The following is a 23,386-nucleotide window of genomic DNA, read 5'->3' as shown; positions in this document are numbered from 1 at the left end:
AATGTAGATGTGAAATGGGTGTCCTTTCTATAAAATGTAGATGTGAAATGGGTGTCCTTTCTATAAAATGTAGATGTGAAATGGGTGTCCTTTCTATAAAATGTAGATGTGAAATGGGTGTCCTTTCTATAAAATGTAGATGTGAAATGGGTGTCCTTTCTATAAAATGTAGATGTGAAATGTTAAATCTCTAGACAAAATCTGATGATGCCACAATGAATTAACCCACTCAAGGTCCGAAGGTGTTTTTTTATTATGGAATACAGGGAACATAATTAACATGAGTTATATAATAATGAACAGGACAAAAATCTACAAATCCCCCATCTTTTAAACAAACACAACCATCTTTTAAAAAAAAGAACTCTTACCATCAATTAGTAAACTCTTTCACTGCTAGCAGAGCCTGGTTGACAGTAGCACACCACCTGATATCCCTGAGCAGGGACAAATTGCTTAAGAACTCCACTTGTTTTTTATGTAGAATTAGATCAACCCGTGTGTGTGTGTGTGTGTGTGTGTGTGTGTGTGTGTGTGTGTGTGTGTGTGTGTGTGTGTGTGTGTGTGTGTGTGTGTGTGTGTGTGTGTGTGTGTGTGTGTGTGTGTGTGTGTGTGTGTGTGTGTGTGTGTGTGTGTGTTGACACAGACAGTAAACGCAAATCAATAAGTTAATAATCTTCTGATGAAATGAAATAAAACCTCTTAATTATATTACATTAAAATAGATAACATGCATCAGGAAGAACTTGTCTGCTGGATATCCTGATACATAAGACAATGTACACCTTTAGCACAGTCTAAAAATACCTACTGTTGGGCGTGAATAAATGTTGTGCCTTGGTGGATATGTTGGCATCCTTGATGGAATAATTTGTAGTTTTGTCTTATTGGACTCTATGGTTTTGACTGGAAATTTTTCTTGAATTTATCACTGTCATGATAAGCGCAGGGCAACTTTATGTGCAATCAGCATTAAACCCAGACCGTACTATACTGTATGTAACGCAAATATTCAGGCCAACTTGTTTATCGTGCATCAACAGCATGTACAATGTTTGGCCCCCAAAGCCCTCATGATATCATCAAATGGAGTAGAATTATGACTTCTGTTCCGTAGTCACATCCTAACTCAAATTAAGTTATTTCGGAATACATACAGGTCTCGGAGGGAGAATTTTAAATTAAAGTAAATAAATAAAAATGGGCCCAGAGATACGAGTCATCACGTAACCCCTCAGCTTTTGTCTTAGGAATGTTTTTTGTTGTCTAATGAGGACTATCCCAGTCCTTGCCTTGTGACCTCAGTAAGACTGCCTCTGAGTAGCCAAGGGTTCTCATCCTTGCTGTGTTGACTTGTGTAGCTAACCTCTCCCATCCTGATGTGACTCGACTGTCCTTCGACCCAGCTCAGGTCGTCATATCGACCCTAGAAACCCTCAGGCCTTCCCTTACTACCGTTCCAATGAGACTACTGATCTCAAACAGATTGGGTTGGCCTCGGTATTCATCCCTGAGGCACACCAATCCCCTGGTCTCTATTTGCTCCATTCCTGGGGTTTCCCGCCTCTTTTTAGGTCCTTCACTCCTATTAAGGGGACCTCACTTGGGGCAATTTCCTGGTTTCCTGTGTCTTTGAGGGTTCAAGGCCCCTGCGTGGTCCTCAGACCCTGCCTCTCCATGATGTTCCACAACTTGCGCAGGTTGGACTGGGTGATGACGTCATCAGGCTTGAGCTGCAGCGCCCGCAGGTAGTTGGTCTCCGCCTCAGGCAGCCGCCCATTCAGGTGGAGGATGGCACCCAGATTCATCAAGGCCGCCGGGTACTGGAAAAGAGGGAGACAGAGGGAATGAGGGAGAGAGGAAAGGGAGAGGGACTTGATTAACATATGCGTGTTACACTGTGGATTAGGTGACGTTCTGACAAAATTAAGTCTTTAGAAAGATATTGCTGTTGCTCAAAAGAATGTGGTTAATGGCTGGTGGGGTCAAATTCTTGTTGATGTTTGTGGTTTCCGGAGGTTGCTCATATGCCAAGTGTTTATGTCATGCCGGGTTAACATTTATAATGATGTTAGCAAAGTCCCTAAGGAGTGGGAGGCTCTCTTCTACGATGGATAGGTCTAGATGCAGTATAGACTGTTTGTCTGGTTGGTAAGGTTGTCACGGTACCAGTATCACTAAATTCAACGGTATCGTGACAAGGAAACAAAACATGAAGCCAGGGATACAACTTTCACTGGAGACGGGGGGCATGTCTCCCCCACATTCTGAAATTGCCTTTTAGCCCCCCCCCCCCACTGTTTTATAATTGGAATGTGATACAAAATAAGGCAACGGTGTACTTTAGGACCATGCGGATGCCTCCAAGCGGTCGGGGTAGGCTTTTTGGAGTGTTTATCCGAAATAAATATGTTGATATTATAATTATGTCCCCCCCACTTCTAAAACTAAAGTTGCGCCCCTTTATTTCTTCCGGGGGGGGGGGGCTGTGGGAGTGGTTTCGAATGGTTGAGGGACAGCTATTGGGGAACTGTGGGGGAATCTTGGAGGGTTCGGGTTTCACAAGATTGTGCTCATGAAAAAGGAAACTATGACATATATTTTACATCACTATCATGCACACACACCCTCACACAAGGATGACTCTGTTGTGGAAAGACTGATACATGTTTGATAGTGGTAGTAGACACCCTCACACAAGGATGACTCTGTTGCAGAAAGACTGATACATGTTTGATAGTAGTAGTAGACACCCTCACACATAAGGATGTCTCTGTTGTGGAAAGACTGATACATGTTTGATAGTGGTAGTAGACACCCTCACACATAAGGATGGCTCTGTTGTGGAAAGACTGATACATGTTTGATAGTGGTAGTAGACACCCTCACACAAGGATGACTCTGTTTGCAAAAGACTGATACATGTTTGATAGTGGTAGTAGACACCCTCACATGTTGTGGAAAGACTGATACATGTTTGATAGTGGTAGTAGACACCCTCACATAAGGATGTCTCTGTTGCAGAAAGACTGATACATGTTTGATAGTGGTAGTAGACACCCTCACACACAAGGATGGCTCTGTTGTGGAAAGACTGATACATGTTTGATAGTGGTAGTAGACACCCTCACATAAGGATGTCTCTGTTGCAGAAAGACTGATACATGTTTGATAGTGGTAGTAGACACCCTCACACATAAGGATGGCTCTGTTGCAGAAAGACTGATACATGTTTGATAGTGGTAGTAGACACCCTCACACATAAGGATGGCTCTGTGGCTGATACATGTTTGATAGTGGTAGTAGACACCCTCACACAAGGATGGCTCTGTTGTGGAAAGACTGATACATGTTTGATAGTGGTAGTAGACACCCTCACACATAAGGATGTCTCTGTTGCAGAAAGACTGATACATGTTTGATAGTAGTAGTAGACACCCTCACACAAGGATGGCTCTGTTGCAGAAAGACTGATACATGTTTGATAGTTGTAGTAGACACCCTCACACATAAGGATGACTCTGTTGCAGAAAGACTGATACATGTTTGATAGTGGTAGTAGACACCCTCACACAAGGATGGCTCTGTTGCAGAAAGACTGATACATGTTTGATAGTGGTAGTAGACACCCTCACACATAAGGATGTCTCTGTTGTGGAAAGACTGATACATGTTTGATAGTGGTAGTAGACACCCTCACATAAGGATGTCTCTGTTGCAGAAAGACTGATACATGTTTGATAGTGGTAGTAGACACCCTCACACATAAGGATGGCTCTGTTGCAGAAAGACTGATACATGTTTGATAGTGGTAGTAGACACCCTCACACATAAGGATGTCTCTGTTGCAGAAAGACTGATACATGTTTGATAGTGGTAGTAGACACCCTCACACATAAGGATGGCTCTGTTGCAGAAAGACTGATACATGTTTGATAGTGGTAGTAGACACCCTCACACATAAGGATGGCTCTGTTGCAGAAAGACTGATACATGTTTGATAGTGGTAGTAGACACCCTCACACATAAGGATGGCTCTGTTGCAGAAAGACTGATACATGTTTGATAGTGGTAGTAGACACCCTCACACATAAGGATGGCTCTGTTGCAGAAAGACTGATACATGTTTGATAGTGGTAGTAGACACCCTCACACATAAGGATGGCTCTGTTGCAGAAAGACTGATACATGTTTGATAGTGGTAGTAGACACCCTCACACATAAGGATGGCTCTGTTGCAGAAAGACTGATACATGTTTGATAGTGGTAGTAGACACCCTCACACATAAGGATGGCTCTGTTGTGGAAAGACTGATACATGTTTGATAGTGGTAGTAGACACCCTCACACATAAGGATGGCTCTGTTGCAGAAAGACTGATACATGTTTGATAGTGGTAGTAGACACCCTCACACATAAGGATGGCTCTGTTGCAGAAAGACTGATACATGTTTGATAGTGGTAGTAGACACCCTCACACATAAGGATGGCTCTGTTGCAGAAAGACTGATACATGTTTGATAGTGGTAGTAGACACCCTCACACATAAGGATGGCTCTGTTGCAGAAAGACTGATACATGTTTGATAGTGGTAGTAGACACCCTCACACATAAGGATGGCTCTGTTGCAGAAAGACTGATACATGTTTGATAGTGGTAGTAGACACCCTCACACATAAGGATGGCTCTGTTGCAGAAAGACTGATACATGTTTGATAGTGGTAGTAGACACCCTCACACATAAGGATGGCTCTGTTGCAGAAAGACTGATACATGTTTGATAGTGGTAGTAGACACCCTCACACACAAGGATGGCTCTGTTGTGGAAAGACTGATACATGTTTGATAGACACCCTCACACAAGGATGACTCTGTTGTGGAAAGACTGATACATGTTTGATAGTGGTAGTAGACACCCTCACACAAGGATGGCTCTGTTGTGGAAAGACTGATACATGTTTGATAGTGGTAGTAGACACCCTCACACACAAGGATGGCTCTGTTGTGGAAAGACTGATACATGTTTGATAGTGGTAGTAGACACCCTCACACATAAGGATGGCTCTGTTGCAGAAAGACTGATACATGTTTGATAGTGGTAGTAGACACCCTCACACAAGGATGGCTCTGTTGTGGAAAGACTGATACATGTTTGATAGTGGTAGTAGACACCCTCACACATAAGGATGGCTCTGTTGCAGAAAGACTGATACATGTTTGATAGTGGTAGTAGACACCCTCACACAAAGGATGGCTCTGTTGTGGAAAGACTGATACATGTTTGATAGTGGTAGTAGACACCCTCACACATAAGGATGGCTCTGTTGCAGAAAGACTGATACATGTTTGATAGTGGTAGTAGACACCCTCACACATAAGGATGGCTCTGTTGCAGAAAGACTGATACATGTTTGATAGTGGTAGTAGACACCCTCACACATAAGGATGGCTCTGTTGCAGAAAGACTGATACATGTTTGATAGTGGTAGTAGACACCCTCACACATAAGGATGGCTCTGTTGCAGAAAGACTGATACATGTTTGATAGTGGTAGTAGACACCCTCACACATAAGGATGGCTCTGTTGCAGAAAGACTGATACATGTTTGATAGTGGTAGTAGACACCCTCACACATAAGGATGGCTCTGTTGCAGAAAGACTGATACATGTTTGATAGTGGTAGTAGACACCCTCACACACAAGGATGGCTCTGTTGCAGAAAGACTGATACATGTTTGATAGTGGTAGTAGACACCCTCACACAAGGATGGCTCTGTTGTGGAAAGACTGATACATGTTTGATAGTGGTAGTAGACACCCTCACACATAAGGATGGCTCTGTTGCAGAAAGACTGATACATGTTTGATAGTTGTAGTAGACACCCTCACACAAGGATGGCTCTGTTGTGGAAAGACTGATACATGTTTGATAGTGGTAGTAGACACCCTCACACATAAGGATGGCTCTGTTGCAGAAAGACTGATACATGTTTGATAGTGGTAGTAGACACCCTCACACATAAGGATGGCTCTGTTGCAGAAAGACTGATACATGTTTGATAGTGGTAGTAGACACCCTCACACATAAGGATGGCTCTGTTGCAGAAAGACTGATACATGTTTGATAGTGGTAGTAGACACCCTCACACATAAGGATGGCTCTGTTGCAGAAAGACTGATACATGTTTGATAGTGGTAGTAGACACCCTCACACATAAGGATGGCTCTGTTGCAGAAAGACTGATACATGTTTGATAGTGGTAGTAGACACCCTCACACATAAGGATGGCTCTGTTGTGGAAAGACTGATACATGTTTGATAGTGGTAGTAGACACCCTCACACATAAGGATGGCTCTGTTGCAGAAAGACTGATACATGTTTGATAGTGGTAGTAGACACCCTCACACATAAGGATGGCTCTGTTGCAGAAAGACTGATACATGTTTGATAGTGGTAGTAGACACCCTCACACATAAGGATGGCTCTGTTGCAGAAAGACTGATACATGTTTGATAGTGGTAGTAGACACCCTCACACATAAGGATGGCTCTGTTGCAGAAAGACTGATACATGTTTGATAGTGGTAGTAGACACCCTCACACATAAGGATGGCTCTGTTGTGGAAAGACTGATACATGTTTGATAGTGGTAGTAGACACCCTCACACATAAGGATGGCTCACATAACACCTCTATTTAATGCAGATTCTCATATGCAAGACGGTTTACAGGAGACCTGCCAGGTTTTTGCTATGGATTAAAAGCGAGGCTTTGTTAACTTGACTTGAAGCTGAGTTAATTAAATGGCCATTAAATGATCCCATTTGACCTCGCAGTAGCTGGTCTGATTTCAGAAAGAGTTTTTACCTCGACGGAGCTGTGGTGCAATGACCTTTGAAACTGAATTAATAAAAAAGTTAGTAGTACAGATTGTTTTGATGTCTGTGTTGGGCTGGACGCCATGTTGTGAAGAGTACAGAGCAGTATATTTCCCATAAAGTAGAACTTGTTGAAGATACAGTATGAAGGAAGGGTTATTTGACAGAGAGGTTGTTACTGGATGCAGAGGTTTCTTGCATGGCACAGTATGAAATCTCATAACACAGATAGATTATATGATATTCGGCTCAATTGTACTCAGTTCCAACTTTGGTCTCTCTCCGCAGAGTTAAAGATGGTTATGCAAATATGCCTTGAAGCTCATCGTTCCATAAAAGTCTGTCTCTCCAGCCGTCAACTAAGCTAAGCTAATGGGAACAGAGCAGGTTACTCATTTTGTCTTGAGCTACAGTTCTCACCAGGAATGTATATGCTAGTGTGTGTGTGTGTGTGTGTGTGTGTGTGTGTGTGTGTGTGTGTGTGTGTGTGTGTGTGTGTGTGTGTGTGTGTGTGTGTGTGTGTGTGTGTGTGTGTGTGATGTGTGTGTTTGAGTGTGTATGTGTGTATGTGTGTATAGGTGTCTGTATGCACACGTACCTGTGTGTGAGTGTTTGTGTATTAGTGAAAGTGAGCACATGTACAGTATCTGTGTTTTTAAGGGTGCTATTTAATCAAATGGCCCTTTGATGTGGCCAAGTGAAACCACCGAGTCGTAACTGAGTATGGAGGGAAGGGATCTCTAGCCTGGGCTCCGGAGCCCTGCAGTATGCCACCGCAAACACACCCAGATCCCAGTCTCACCTCTGGCTCTCCAGCACCCTCCAGACTGGACATTTCTGCATGCCTGTGAACCCGACTGTGGGGTCAGGGTTGAAAGAGTTGAGATGCAACTAAAGTTTTTTTTCCAGATAGGAGTTTACACACCTCTTTAGGTGGTTACCTTTTACTGTGAGTTTTCTATTTGTACAAAGTTTGACTCTCTTGAGCTTTAACAACTCCAGAGACCAATAAGGCACCTGTACTGTAGCACTAACTAGTCTTTGCCCTATTCCTTTCCAGACAGGGCTTCATAAAGAACCCAGACGCAACATCAAGGCCACTTGGAAGCAAAACTGTCCACTGAAACCAATAGAAACCAAACTCTGCTTTGGCTGTTAACTTCCTACTGCAGGTCAGGAGACACCATGGCTCTCTATAGGCTGAGCAGACAGAGGCTGGTGGAGATAGATTAACGTCCTCTAGCATTGTAAACAGCACCCAGGGTGAGTCACAGGAGACACCATGGCTCTCTATAGGCTGAGCAGACAGAGGCTGGTGGAGATAGATTAATGTCCTCTAGCATTGTAAACAGCACCCAGGGTGAGACACAGGAGACACCATGGCTCTCTATAGGCTGAGCAGACAGAGGCTGGTGGAGATAGATTAATGTCCTCTAGCATTGTAAACAGCACCCAGGGTGAGTCACAGGAGACACCATGGCTCTCTATAGGCTGAGCAGACAGAGGCTGGTGGAGATAGATTAATGTCCTCTAGCATTGTAAACAATGTCCTCTGGCATTGCTAAGACAGCACCATTGTAAACAGGGTGAGACACAGGAGACACCATGGCTCTCTATAGGCTGAGCAGACAGAGGCTGGTGGAGATAGATTAATGTCCTTTAGCATTGTAAACAGCACCCAGGGTGAGACACAGGAGACACCATGGCTCTCTATAGGCTGAGCAGACAGAGGCTGGTGGAGATAGATTAATGTCCTTTAGCATTGTAAACAGCACCCAGGGTGAGTCACAGGAGACACCATGGCTCTCTATAGGCTGAGCAGACAGAGGCTGGTGGAGATAGATTAATGTCCTCTAGCATTGTAAACAGCACCCAGGGTGAGACACAGGAGACGCCCCAGACAGTCATTACAGGGTCCTCTGTTTACATGTGTACACTCACTGGAGCCAGAAACCCATGCCAGAGATCGCTCTCTCTTAAAGCTGAGGCAGTGAATAATGTGGTGTGGCTGGTCGGATCCAAACACAGCCAAACAAAACCTTTACCCAAGGATGACAGTAGTTGTTGACCTTGGTTATTTCGGCAAGTCTCAATGATATCATTTTTTACATTTGCGTAATTTAGCAGACGCTCTTATCCAGAGTGGCTGCATACATTTTTCGTACTGGTCCCCCGTGGGAATTGAACCCACATCCCTGGCCGGCAAACAACATGCTCTACCAACTGAGCCACACAGGACATATCATTGCCTCAAAATGGATATCCACAGTATAATTTTCAATCTAAATTCCATCCAATTTGGAATTTGATTTGCACGATGGAGAAAGCTAACTGAATTGAAATGAAAGTGGCCTGAACTCAACAGTGTTGCATCGCATAGTAATTCAGCAAACCCAATATCAACTGCCTAACAAGAAATGGTAACCACTCTGTGTACGGTCAACAATGATCTTTCATTGTGGCACCCTCAGAGTCCAACTGACCTCTGTTTCACCCAGCAAAAGCTGCCCACCATTTCCCCAACACACAGTCTGGTCTTTCTCAGCAGGTGGTGGTTGACCTGCATATTAACACAGTGTTATGGACATGAGCTCCACGATTCAACTCTGATAGGTTTTCCATAGGGCCACTCGCTACTCGCTCTACACAGAGGAAATGTACTGAACTGATGACTGGAACAGTGGAACAGAGACTTAAGTTATAACACATTCAAATCTAAAGCTGATAATATAGTATATGGGCATTGTCACATTAATCACACTCTATTTGAAACTACACTGTATGTACTGCGTTTAGGGATAGTAACTTTGCGGTTGTGAATAGTTTAAGGAACAGAGAAAACAAAACACAAATGCAGTCAAACCTAACGGCCCATTAGGAATTAAGACGTGTGGTAACTCTGTCCGTCATCCTCTGTTGCACTCTGAAGGTTTTGGTTCTTCTCTCGAAGGTACACTCCTTTGACAAATTGTCTTTCCCAGCACGTCTGGCCACAGATGTTGAATTTTTCATGACCCGAAACCCTTTTGGATTAAGTTGATATTTGTGGACTTGACATTCGCTAAGCAGACAGGCACAGCGAAATGTCAAAGACAAGAGGGGCTTTACTTCCGAATAATGACTGAGTGTAAACCCTTGACTTGTTGGAGAGTGTGGATTAGAGGACCTTGGCCTTTCTGTGAATTACACTGAATAATAAATACAACTGTCTGACTGGGAACTGTTGTGAAGGACACCGAGACACGGACATACCGACTAACTTTTGTTACAGACAAACTGATTGTGAAGGACACACAGACATACTGACATACAGACAAGATGATTTTATAGGAAACAATTGAAAGAGTGTGTGCCAAGGACAGCTGTTGCACTTACCATGTCTACAAAGCTTTACTGTCTGAGGATATCAACTTAAATCCCCTATGAAAACTCCCTCCAAAATGGCTGGTAAACGAATAACACAGCCTACCCAGTCCCTCCATTGACTTCCAATTGGTTATTTCCCCCCCCCGTAACTATTCCCCAGGTCATTGCTGTAAATGAGAATGTGTTCTCAGTCAACTTAAAATAAGGGTTAAATAAAACAATGACAAAAGATGAGACTCCAAACAGCCTCCAGCTAACTCTCCAGACTCCAAACAGCCTCCAGCTAAATCTCCAGACTCCAAACAGCCTCCAGCTAACTCTCCAGACTCCAAACAGCCTCCAGCTAAATCTCCAGACTCCAAACAGCCTCCAGCTAAATCTCCAGACTTCAAACAGCCTCCAGCTAACTCTCCAGACTCCAAACAGCCTCCAGCTAACTCTCCAGAATTCAAACAGCCTCCAAGCTAACTCTCGTGACTCAAAATGGCTCATAAGTCAGTGAGCTTGGCAAATGACCAGGGGAGACCTCATCTACTCCTGTCTAAAACACACGTCCTTATGACTCTATATTACCCTCTCTCTCATAGCACTCCACCACGCATCCACTCCCTTTGAAGGGACTGATTGATGCACTGCAGAGAGAGAGCTCTACCTCCATCTCTAACCATAGAATCAGAGACCCAGATCCTGCTCTCCAGTTCTAACAAACAATGGGAGGCATTGATGGAGCAGTCATGGTGGACTAGGGCTGATTGTGTGTAATGGTGGAGTGTGTGTATGTGTGTGTGTGCGTGTCCACCAGTTTGAGTAAGAAAGGCTCATTGGGCCAAGGTACTCACGTCTGGTCTGAGGTTTGCCGCGCGCTCATAATGCCGCTCTGCTGCCTTGTTTAGACTGGCCTGTCTGGAGAGGGAGATAGTGAAATACAGAGATGAGGGAGGGAGGCATGGCAAGAGGAGGAAGGGCAATAGAGGTCGTCATTACACATGGCTTACACAGAGTCTGGCAGTATTACCGTGACACGACGGCAGAAGGAGTTATGTATTGGATAGAGAAGCATTCTTTCATTATAATTTAATATTTCCCAGAAAGTATTGAGATCCTGATGGCACTTTGATGCTGAAAAATACTCCCTCAAATGACTCTGAAACACTATGCTGCATATATTTCTGATACTAACTGCGCTTAATATGTTAATGCTAATTAGACAAAGGCAGAAGTCTTTCCAGACATATTCATAAGGTGTATGACTCAGGGAAATATGTCTCTATTAACTTTGCATAAAGGAAAGTCTGCCTTGGGAATACTAGCTAGTAGTGCTTCATCATTCCATTCATATCAAATTCATGCCTGACTCTTAAGATCCATTCTCCTTCCATTCAACAACGTCTTTAATTTAAATCTGTCAACCTTTTGAAGGCGTTGGTGTTTCCCACTGCATCTGAGAGAATCTACACAATCTACAATGTTGGGAGAATCTGGAGCTTGGCTTTGAAAAATTCTCCAAAGAGAAGGAAACGCTGACACTACGCAACAGGTAAGGACTTTGACTTTGATTTTCACGGGCCAAACTTGGTGCCACCCTATTGGTCTCTGTCAAGAAGAGCGTGTACAAGGATATGGCAAACCACTTCTACAGTCTGGATGAAGACCGATGATCACTGAGTTTCAGAACAAAGTACGTTTTCCCAGTCTAATGCTTGATGTTGACAATAATTTGGTGGCATCCAAAGTGTCAAATAGTTATTTATTTGCCGTACAGAACAGAGAGTAAAAGGTGCATTTTGACCCGCATTAATACACCCAAAGACATGTCTGCATCAGAATGTCTCAGCACAGCCCTAAGAGTGTCGTATTACAGGATTAGTTGAGTGAATATGTCATGGTGTTTTTTCCTCGATGCAGTAGGCTTATATCTAAGAGGGCCCGAATATGATGATTTGTCTCTCCGTTTTTACTCTCCACATCCAAGCAGCAGTCCCCTTGCCGAGCAGTCGACGTATAACTCTCAAATCCTCCAGCACTACACTTTGGATGAAGGATGCTGTAGCTTCAATTACTTTTCCAGATATGTAGAGCAAAAAGGAATTAAGAGACGTCGTTTCCGATACTTCCTCCAGTTGCAGTGAGTTGAGAGGATTTGCAGTCCCCTATTTCAAACGTATAAAATGTATGTGCTGTCTGTGCTCACACTTGCCAAGGCGAACGGCAAATTCTCCCGAGGTATGCCTGTGTTTCTTTACAAGCCCTGGACTGAAACGTCACTAGCATGAATCAAAACTACAACCGCTGTTTCCATGTGTTGTATATTAACTATAAAACCAGTTGAACCATACAAACGACTTAAAAGGGATCGTTTCCATGCAAACTGCCATTATCTTATTAAACGTCAGACCTGAAGTGTCTTTGAGTGTGTTAGCGGGCACAATGCAATATGGATTGAGTCGTGAATGATGAAATGCCTTGGCAACCAACTCTCTATCACCGAGGAAATAACCTTCAGAGACACCTTCTGCTATTTTCACGACTAAGACATCTGAATACATCCAACAGAAACTCTACATGCGCTGAAGACCTACAGTTTGTAAGGCTTTATAAACACATTTGATTGATACTCGTTAAAGTATGATTGGGCAGCATTTGCGAAAATACCAGGCACTTTTTAAACACTGTAATACCATTTTTATACTCTGTCACACCCACCTGAGCATGTGAGCGGCACTGAAGACCACATCAAACTCTGAGCTGTCCAGATCTGCAGCTCTCTCTGCCATCTCTGCTGCCTCCGCCAGACGAGACTGCTCCAGCAGAAACTGGCCTGTCCATTAGACAGAGAGAAACAGAGACCGAGAAAGAAAGAGAAGGAAAGAGATAAAGGGGAGGGAGAGGGAGACAGTGAGACACCGAGGGGAAAGAAAGAAAGAAAGAAAGAAAGAAAGAAAGAAAGAAAGAGAGAGAAAGAAAGAAAGAAAGAGGACAATAGGAAGCAAAAAGATGGGTTCAGGAGACAGGGCAGCAAGAAGGACAGAAAGAAGGTCAGAAAGGAGAGAGTGAGGAAAAGAGGAGAGAGAGACAGTGAGGGTTTTTGTCATGCTCAGTGATTTGTGGAAGTCCAGCTGAGTCGAAGGAGTTTCATGTATGTCCCCTGGGAGCAGGACCAACTGGCTCTACCTCCACAGGAGTCTGCTGAGGAGGAATACATTACTACTATGTCTGGGACGCAGATGGTATATTATGTTGGACTGTGTAATGTGCAGAGGTTTCCCTATACAAATCAGTGTGTGTGTTTGTGTGGGTGCGTGTTCCAACATGTGTGCGTGTTTGTCTGCATACGTGAGGTATCCTCTTTCACAGGTTTTTAGAATCTGTAAAAATAGTCTTCCTATGTCTCGGATGTCATACCTCATTGGGTGTCAGTCAGCAATAACCATCACTTGAATGCAGAGGGTTGCTACAGGTCACATGTAGCGTGACACATGCATGCTCCCTGCATCAGAGCATGTGTTAGTCTGAACAATGACAGGAAAGGAGGCTTGACCTCTCATGTCAGCTCTTGCCCTCCCTGTCCCACAGTTCAGAGAGTCTGTAAGCACATTCATACAGTCTCACCAACAACATACTGGAGTCAGTCCAGTCACAGTGGAGGAGGAATGGCTGTAGCGGCCTGATTACGATAAGGTGTTGGGGGCCAGTAAAAATAAACCTCCGAAAAGAGGCTAGGAGATCGCAGAGAGAGGGCAAATGACTCTGTCCAAAGAAAGCAACACGGCCCGCCAGGACCCAAACACAACCCCGAGACTCGAGACCGAGATACACAGAGAGAGAGACACAGAGATACACAGAGAGAGAGAGACACAGGGAGGGAGAGAGGGAGAGACACAGGGAGGGAGATACACAGAGAGAGAGAGACACAGGGAGGGAGAGAGGGGGAGAGACACAGGGAGGGAGAGGGACACAGAGAGAGAGACACAGGGAGGGAGAGAGGGAGAGACACAGGGAGGGAGAGAGAGAGAGATACACAGAGAGAGAGAGACACAGGGAGGGAGAGAGGGAGAGACACAGGGAGGAGAGATACACAGAGAGAGAGAGACACAGGGAGGGAGAGAGGGAGAGACACAGGGAGGGAGAGACACAGAGAGAGAGAGACACAGGGAGGGAGAGAGAGGGAGAGACACAGGGAGGGAGAGACACAGGGAGGGAGATACACAGAGAGAGAGAGACACAGGGAGGGAGATACACAGAGAGAGAGAGACACAGGGAGGGAGAGAGGGAGAGACACAGGGAGGGAGATACACAGAGAGAGAGAGACACAGGGAGGGAGAGAGGGAGGGAGAGAGGGAGAGACACAGGGAGGGAGAGAGGGAGAGACACAGGGAGGGAGATACACAGAGAGAGAGAGACACAGGGAGGGAGAGAGGGAGAGACACAGGGAGGGAGATACACAGAGAGAGAGAGACACAGGGAGGGAGAGAGGGAGAGACACAGGGAGGGAGATACACAGAGAGAGAGATACACAGAGAGAGAGAGACACAGGGAGGGAGAGAGGGAGAGACACAGGGAGGGAGATACACAGGAGAGAGAGACACAGGGAGGGAGAGAGGGAGAGACACAGGGAGGGAGATACACAGAGAGAGAGAGACACAGGGAGGGAGAGACACAGGGAGGGAGAGAGGGAGAGACACAGGGAGGGAGAGAGGGAGAGACACAGGGAGGGAGATACACAGAGGGAGAGAGAGACACAGGGAGGAGAGAGACACAGAGGGAGAGACACAGGGAGGGAGAGAGGGAGAGACACAGGGAGGGAGATACACAGAGAGAGAGAGACACAGGGAGGGAGATACACAGAGAAAGAGAGAGACACAGGGAGGGAGAGACACAGGGAGGGAGAGAGGGAGAGACACAGGGAGGGAGAGAGGGAGAGACACAGGGAGAGATACAGGGAGAGACACAGGGAGGGAGAGAGGGAGAGACACAGGGAGGGAGAGAGGGAGAGACACAGGGAGGGAGACACAGGGAGAGACACAGGGAGAGACACAGGGAGGGAGAGAGAGGGAGAGACACAGGGAGGGAGAGAGGGAGAGACACAGGGAGGGAGAGAGAGAGAGAGGGACACAGGGAGGGGGAGGGAGAGGGAGAGACACAGGGAGGGAGATACACAGAGAGAGAGAGAGAGACACAGGGAGGGAGAGAGGGAGAGACACAGGGAGGGAGATACACAGAGAGAGAGAGACACAGGGAGGGAGAGAGAGGAGAGACACAGGGAGACACAGGGAGGGAGAGACACAGGGAGGGATACACAGAGAGGGAGAGACACAGGGAGGGAGAGAGGGAGAGACACAGGGAGGGAGATACACAGAGAGAGAGAGAGAGACACAGGGAGGGAGAGAGGGAGAGACACAGGGAGGGAGATACACAGAGAGAGAGAGACACAGGGAGGGAGAGACACAGGGAGGGAGAGAGGGAGAGACACAGGGAGGGAGAGAGGGAGAGACACAGGGAGGGAGAGACACAGGGAGGGAGAGAGGGAGAGACACAGGGAGGGAGAGAGGGAGAGACACAGGGAGGGAGAGAGGGAGGGAGAGACACAGGGATGGAGAGAGGGAGAGACAGGGAGGGAGAGAGGGAGAGACAGGGAGGGAGAGAGGGAGAGACACAGGGAGAGACACAGGGAGAGACACAGGGAGAGACACAGGGAGGGAGACACAGGGAGAGGACACAGGGAGGGAGAGGGAGAGACACAGGGAGGGAGAGAGGGAGAGACACAGAGAGGGAGAGGGAGAGAGGGAGACACAGAGAGGGAGAGAGGGAGGAGACACAGGGAGAGACAGGGAGAGACACAGGGAGAGAGACACAGGGACGGAGAGAGGGAGAGACACAGGGAGGGAGATACACAGAGAGAGAGAGACACAGGGAGGGAGAGAGGGAGAGACACAGGGAGGGAGATACACAGAGAGAGAGAGGACACAGGGAGGGAGAGACACAGGGAGGGAGAGACACAGGGAGGGAGATACACAGGAGGGAGAGACACAGGGAGGGAGAGACACAGGGAGGGAGAGAGGGAGAGACACAGGGAGGGAGAGAGGGAGAGACACAGGGAGGGAGATACACAGAGAGAGAGAGACACAGGGAGGGAGAGAGGGAGAGACACAGGGAGGGAGATACACAGAGAGAGAGAGACACAGGGAGGGAGAGACACAGGGAGGGAGAGAGGGAGAGACACAGGGAGGGAGAGAGGGAGAGACACAGGGAGGGAGATACACAGGAGAGAGAGACACAGGGAGGGAGAGAGGGAGACAGGGAGGAAGATACACAGAGAGAGAGAGACACAGGGAGGGAGAGACACAGGGAGGGAGAGAGGGAGAGACACAGGGAGGGAGAGAGGGAGAGACACAGGGAGGGAGAGACACAGGGAGGGAGAGAGGGAGAGACACAGGGAGGGAGAGAGGGAGAGACACAGGGAGGGAGAGAGGGAGAGACACAGGGATGGAGAGAGGGAGAGACAGGGAGGGAGAGAGGGAGAGACAGGGAGGGAGAGAGGGAGAGACACAGGGAGAGACACAGGGAGAGACACAGGGAGAGAGACACAGGGAGGGAGAGAGGGAGAGACACAGGGAGGGAGAGAGGGAGAGACACAGAGAGGGAGAGAGGGAGAGACACAGAGAGGGAGAGAGGGAGAGACACAGGGAGAGACACAGGGAGAGAGACACAGGGACGGAGAGAGGGATAGAGGATATGAATGGCAGCATTTACAGAAGTGCACGCAGACTAACCGGCTTATAGCGTTTCTCCTCAATCAGTGAAAGGCAAGCATCCTTATCGGTGGTGGTGTAGTCCGATCCGGTTTCCTCCAAGTATGTGGAGATTAGGTCTACTGTATGTATGACCTCATACAACCTGATACCAAATGCAAACCAAACTAAAGGCAGGCATATCTCTTTCGCTAACTAGAGCGGCTTTAAAAGTGGCTACAGGACATGTTTTTTACACTTAATAACAAGCACTTTATACGTGCTATGTGGGAGTACTGTAGAGTACTATGGATAAGGTGTCTTTATCAAACTGTCTGAGGTAAGTTCTTATGGTGGGGTCAAGCTACAATACACTGTTACTGTAGGAAGTCCCTACATGGAGTAGTTTAATGGTATGTGTGTGTGTGTGTTTGTTTGTTTGTTTGTGCGCGTGTAGTGCTTAATTTGTAAATCGGTAGGTGCCGGAACAAAATGTGAGCACCAGAGGGGGTGACCTGGGGAGCTCTGAGGTAACGGAACGCATGAGAGAAAAAATCCCCTTTATAATAAAGCATTGAATGCATATCATCACATTTGCATAGTGGCATACAGAAGTTGCACAAATGGGTACCATTTTAATAGTCTAGGGTCCGGAAAAAATGTGTCCTTTTAGAAACGCATTTCATGCAATTCTATGTCATTTTACATGACTGGAGACTTTGGATGAATATTTTTTAATGCTGCATAAATGATGGAAATGACAGGCTACTTTGACACTGACAAACTGAGAATCTGAGATAAATGAAAAGGACTTTGTGTTGAATCCATCAATAGCCTAGGCCTAGGTGTGTGGAGACATATTGTAGGCTATAATATGAGGAGGACACTAGTCCTAAAAATGCTTTCCAGTGTCACCGACTGACCCAATGATGCGCAGCTCTCTCGCAGCCGATTCGTTCCTACCAAAAGCCTATATATCTCTCTTGCTTTACTTTGTAAAACAATATTTGGAAGTTAATCAAATATTTTGTTAGCCTACAGCAGACAAATTAGAGTCCTTCATATGAGTTCTGGTACATACCATAATGCATGTAGCAGTTTCCTTTGGAAGGGTCCAGCTGAATGGCTCTTCGATAGTAACCCTCTGCCTCAGTCTTCTGCCCCTAGGAGACAAAACAGGAACGTTTGATTAGCTACTGTAGATCAGTTACAAGTCGTCCTCAGTCATTAATTGCGATTTAGCTGATGTTCGAGCTCTCGCAGTGGTTCCTGTTTCTGGCACGGGCGTAATTGTGCGGCTGCAATTAGATTTACTCAAAACCCAAAACAGACGTGAGTTGCCATATGGTAGAAGATTGAACATGCAGGAGAAACCAGAAACCACCCACTCTCCTCGTAAATGAGATTTAGCAAATATTTCACAGTCGAGATGTGGACGGGGAAATCAGCAGTACATTTGAACAAGCGTTCCATATGCCCCTGATGTGCCAGGTTGTTTCAAACAATCAGCATATCCTGTAGGGCAACAACAATCATCTGCGTTTACTCTGCATCTGCTACGGATTATTTTCCTACGCTTTCATGCATGAGTTGACACGTGGTAGCAGGGCCTCAACTGTAAACCAGGAAACTGTACTCCATAGAGAACGCTTCAAACCCCATTTTCCCCCAGCAGCAGAGTGTGTGTGTGTGTCACACTATCACTTTTTCTCAGTCAGAGAGTGTGTATCGCACTATAGCCTCGCAACAAACTGAAAGCGATACTGCTGCCTCTGTGTGTACCCCCCCCATTTTTCACGCTTCAGCACTGATTGCTTCCATATTGGCTATGGATTTGCCATTCTACATAGAATAAGTGGACTGGGCATATTAGGTTAGGTTCATTAACTATTTATCATGCCCGTGTTTGCTCTAAATGAAAGATGAAGACAACTAATTGTCCAGATGACTTTATGCCATATTTTCCCTGGCTCCTTTCCCAGCCGCAGTCAGAAGGTGGACTGTTGAACACAATACTGTGGTCCTTCAATGGACTGGGCATTAGTGTCGCATTAGTAGGATTGCGAGAGGTGCGCAAAGTTAAATGTACATGAATGCTAGGTTTGTCACACACATCTGTATCACCTGTTTTTGTGCTTGTCTCCACCCATTTCTTCCCATTATCCCCTGTGTATTTATACCTGTGTTCTCTGTTTGTCTGTTGCCAGTTCATCTTGTCTTGTCAGGTCTCACCAGCGTGTTTTCCCATCTCATTGCTCTTTCTAGTTCTGTTTCCTAGTTTCCCCGGTTCTGACCATTCTGCCTGCCCTGACCCCGAGCCTGGCTGACGTTCTGTACCTGCCTGACTCTGACCCATTTACGAACCTCTGCCTGTCCTGACCCCAAGCCTGCCTGCTGTTCTGTACCTTATTGACTCAGCCCTGGATTACAGACCTCTGCCTGCCTTTGACCTGTCTTTTGCCTGCCCCCTGTTTGGGTCAATAAACATCTGTGACTCTAGCTGTCTGCATCTGGGTCTTATCCTAAGTTCTTGATAAGGTTGTTTTTTTATTCCTCTGACACTCTTATCTAGCGTATTCGAGCCTGTATTGGGAGGGAGTAGCCGGCTTCAGAGGGCTTTAACGGGTAGTGTTAGCGCCAACTCCGAGTGTAGCCAGCCACAGAGGGCTTTAGCGGTTAGCGTTAGCGCCGGCTCCGAGTGGAGCCAGCCACAGAGCTCGTAAATAACATCAGGGCCAGCAATGGGAGAGAGGCCCTCCAACAGAGAGCGGTGCCTAGCTCTTGGTAGGACACGTCAGGACTCTGCACTGTGTAATCATCCACCTGGCGACAACACTCTCCTGTGATGTATGTCCAAGGGAGATGATCTGAGACAAGAACTGGGGGTTACCGGGTGGAATAGGGCTCTTCTGGTCATGTCTGGTCAAAAGTAGTGCACTATATCAGGATTATGGTGGCATTTCTGACGCAGACTCAGTCTAGACTCTAACCTGGTTACTGTGAACGAAGAGATCAAAGCCAAATTGAACAAAGAACAAACCACAAATCTATACAACCTCACTAACCCCATTAAAGTACATGACTCTTTACGAATGAAACAGTGAAGTCACGTACTGTAGTACACGTCAGGGTGAGGCAGGACTTGAGTTTGACACTTTGACCCTTTCCCCGAGTCGGTTGACTCCTTATGAGCCAGCTGCATTATCAATACGTAGGTCCGCCGTGGCAAGACGGCCCAAAATCTCTCCCTGATTGAGTGATTTAATAAGGAAGCAGGGTAATTGCATTAAGTCCTGTCCGGCAGCCCATTGTTCCGGGTCTGGTCGTGTCCTAATCTCCTGTTGTTGAAGGGCTCTGTTATGAGGGGCCACTCGTGGCTCAGGGCCCCGGATGTAGGGACCTGGGGGACCCAGCAGATGTCCAGCTGTGCTGGGGTGACTCGGGTCTGAACCCAGGGAGACTGGGGGTGGGGGTTTAGGGGAATGGAACTCAAATCAGATTAGGAAAAGGGGAAATTAGTGAGTTTGGGAGCGAGACCCTTCCTCAGCCCAGACCGGACCCCTAGGGGTGCAGCTGTAACCCCTCCGATATCAGTGAGGAGGATAGAAGGAGAGATGGGATGGGTGATGTGGTACGCTGAAGAGCAAAACCTCCTGTAGATTCCTAGTACCTCAGTTACCTCAGGCTGTGGAAGGGGAAGAACAGAAGGTCAAACTCCTCACAAGGGCTCAGCAGGACTGGTTCAGTGGGTTCTAACAGGGTTCCTCTCCATAAAGTCCTCCTAACTAACCCAAGTCAGCTGTGACCACATGTTGTCACGCACGGTTTTCTCTCCCCAAAACACTGTGGGATTGAATGAGAGAGGTGGATGGAAGGGGGTTGGGGGGCAGAGTGCACCTCAGAACAAACAGCCAAACCTGTAGGGGAGAAGTCTGGGAAGGAAATACTGGACCCAGCAGGCCTAGCTGGTGAGCTTCATAACACCACACACATTTAATAATGTCTCACACACACACACACACACACACACGCGCGCACTCGCACACACACGCACACACACACACACGACTCCCCATAAAGATATTCCCTATGCCTGTGACCTTGAGACAATCACACACCCAGCGGAGAGCCTGATAGTTTGACAGGTCTGTTTTTCCAAGCTTGTACCATAAGACAATAATTATTCCTCAATCCATTGTCTCCTTGGTTGTCATATCAACAAAGTTTATAGTGGCAGAAGTTGGTCTCTGCTATTTTATCTCAAATATCTCAAAAAACTGCAATTAGCCTAACATAAAAAACCCATCTTGCGTTTGCATACCATTATCCTCTGTGTGTTTTTCCTTTAGGCCACCAAAGACAAAAGTATTCATTTACCCATCAAGGTTCAACAAGTCCAAAATGGCTTTAGATCTGGGCCGCTGTCTGCTCAACACGCAGCTCAGTCTCGATCTATCAACTTCCAGGCTTTCTACAATGATCACAGCTCCTCTGGCCCAGACAGGGAAATCAATGGGATGAACTGGCCGGGCCCAAACTCACTCACTATTCATCAGCCCTCGGGCCTAGGTCTAATTATACGTAACCCCTGTGATTATTACCAACATGACCGTTTGCTTTGCTTCATCACGCTTTGTGTTCGCCAAAGCCTATTTGAGATTGTGTGGACAGTCAGGAAGGACACTGGAGGACAAAGAGTGAAGTGAATGGATTAGAATAGAGGCAGATTGTAGTTACATTGATGGTATTGGCAATGATGTTAGAGGACATTTCCAGTACAGCTGCAGAACGTTTCTCTTTCTGTTAAAAGTGTTAAAAAGTGTTGTAACAATACCTACATTATGACCACCTGCTCTTTCCATCACATAGACTGACCAGGTGAATCCAGGTGAAAGCTATGCTCCCGTATCGATGTCACTTGTTAAATCCACTTCAAATCAGTGTAGATGAAGAGGAGGAGACAGGTTAAAGAAGGATTTTTAAGCCTTCTTTGTGGAATGCATCCCTGTGGAATGCTTTCGACATCTTGTAGAGTCCATGTCCCAATGAATTGAGGCTGTTCTGAGGGCAATAGGGGGTGCAGATAAATATTAGGAAAATGTTCCTAATGTTTGTAATACTCAGTGCTTATAGGATATATTATATATATTATATAGCCCTATTGGTTAACAAGGTCGTGTGAAAATGAGCTTCCTATTGAACAAGTTCAAGTCCATTTCATTCCATTTGAGGCTTTTGTTGTTGCCTTGTATTTTAAGCAACAAAGTGTTTGCCAGAGCAAAGATTCTGATGCTTCTGCACATGTGTGAATGATGTTCTGATCATGTGTATATTTTCTACTTTATGCGTAGAGAACAGGCTACTGAGGTGAATGGTGCTTGTTTAATAAAGTTAGATCAACGGCCAAACCACCCCTAAACCCGGACAATGCTAGGCCAATTGTGCGTCGCCCCACGGACCTCCCGGTTGCCTGGGCGTGAACCCAGAGTCTCTGGTGGCACAGCTGGCGCTGCAGTACAGCGCCCTTAACCACTGCGCCACCCGGGAGGCCCTTATGAGACAGTTTATTAACACCATATATACACAGGTAGTCTATGAGACAGTTTATTTTTATATATCTTTTTTATTTATTTAAATTTTTAACCCTTTTTCTCCCCAATTTCGTGGTATCCAATTGTTTAGTAGCTAGTATCTTGTCTCATCGCTACAACTCCCGTACGGGCTCAGGAGAGACGAAGGTTGAAAGTCATGCGTCCTCCGATACACAACCCAACCAAGCCGCACTGCTTCTTAACACAGCGCCATCCAACCCGGAAGCCAGCCGCACCAATGTGTCGGAGGAAACACTGTGCACCTGGCAACCTTGGTTAGCGCGCACTGCGCCCGGCCCGCCACAGGAGTCGCTGGTGCGCGATGAGACAAGGATTTCCCTACCGGCCAAGCCCTCCCTAACCCGGACAACGCTAGGCCAATTGTGCGTCGCCCCACGGACCTCCCGGTCGCGGCCGGTTACGGCAGAGCCTGGGCGCGAACCCAGAGTCTCTGGTGGCACAGCTGGCGCTACAGTACAGCGCCTTTAACCACTGCGCCACCCGGGAGGCCCAACACCGTGGGCTACTTGTAGACAACACCGTGGGCTACTTGGAGACAACACTGTGGGCTACTTGGAGACAACACTGTAGGTTACTTGGAGACAACACTGTGGCTACTTGGAGACAACACCATGGGCTACTTGGAGACAACACCGTGGGCTACGTGGAGACAACACCGTGGGCTACTTGGAGACAACACTGTAGGTTACTTGGAGACAACACTGTGGCTACTTGGAGACAACACTGTGGGCTACTTGGAGACAACACCGTGGGCTACTTGGAGACAACACTGTAGGCTACTTGGAGACAACACTGTAGGC

General features: G+C 46.6%; 1 protein-coding gene across 1 annotated transcript in view; it reads right to left on the bottom strand.

Moving 5' to 3' along the window:
- Window positions 1-229: 229 nt before the first annotated feature.
- Window positions 230-23,386, bottom strand: part of LOC112238394 (protein O-mannosyl-transferase TMTC2-like) — a 98,770-nt gene continuing 75,613 nt past the window's right edge. The window contains exons 9-12 of the mRNA XM_042318536.1: window positions 18,056-18,137; window positions 12,950-13,064; window positions 11,086-11,149; window positions 230-1,823 (exon numbers count right to left, since the gene is read on the bottom strand). Coding sequence (XP_042174470.1) covers window positions 1,641-1,823; window positions 11,086-11,149; window positions 12,950-13,064; window positions 18,056-18,137 — 444 coding nt within the window. The 3' untranslated portion in view covers window positions 230-1,640. The remainder of the gene's footprint in view (window positions 1,824-11,085; window positions 11,150-12,949; window positions 13,065-18,055; window positions 18,138-23,386) is intronic.

This window comes from Oncorhynchus tshawytscha, unplaced genomic scaffold (assembly GCF_018296145.1).
Source record: "Oncorhynchus tshawytscha isolate Ot180627B unplaced genomic scaffold, Otsh_v2.0 Un_contig_1741_pilon_pilon, whole genome shotgun sequence".
Classification (NCBI taxonomy): Eukaryota; Metazoa; Chordata; class Actinopteri; order Salmoniformes; family Salmonidae; genus Oncorhynchus; species Oncorhynchus tshawytscha.
Note: the sequence above shows the minus strand (reverse complement) of the source record. Positions and strands in the feature narration are given on the sequence as shown.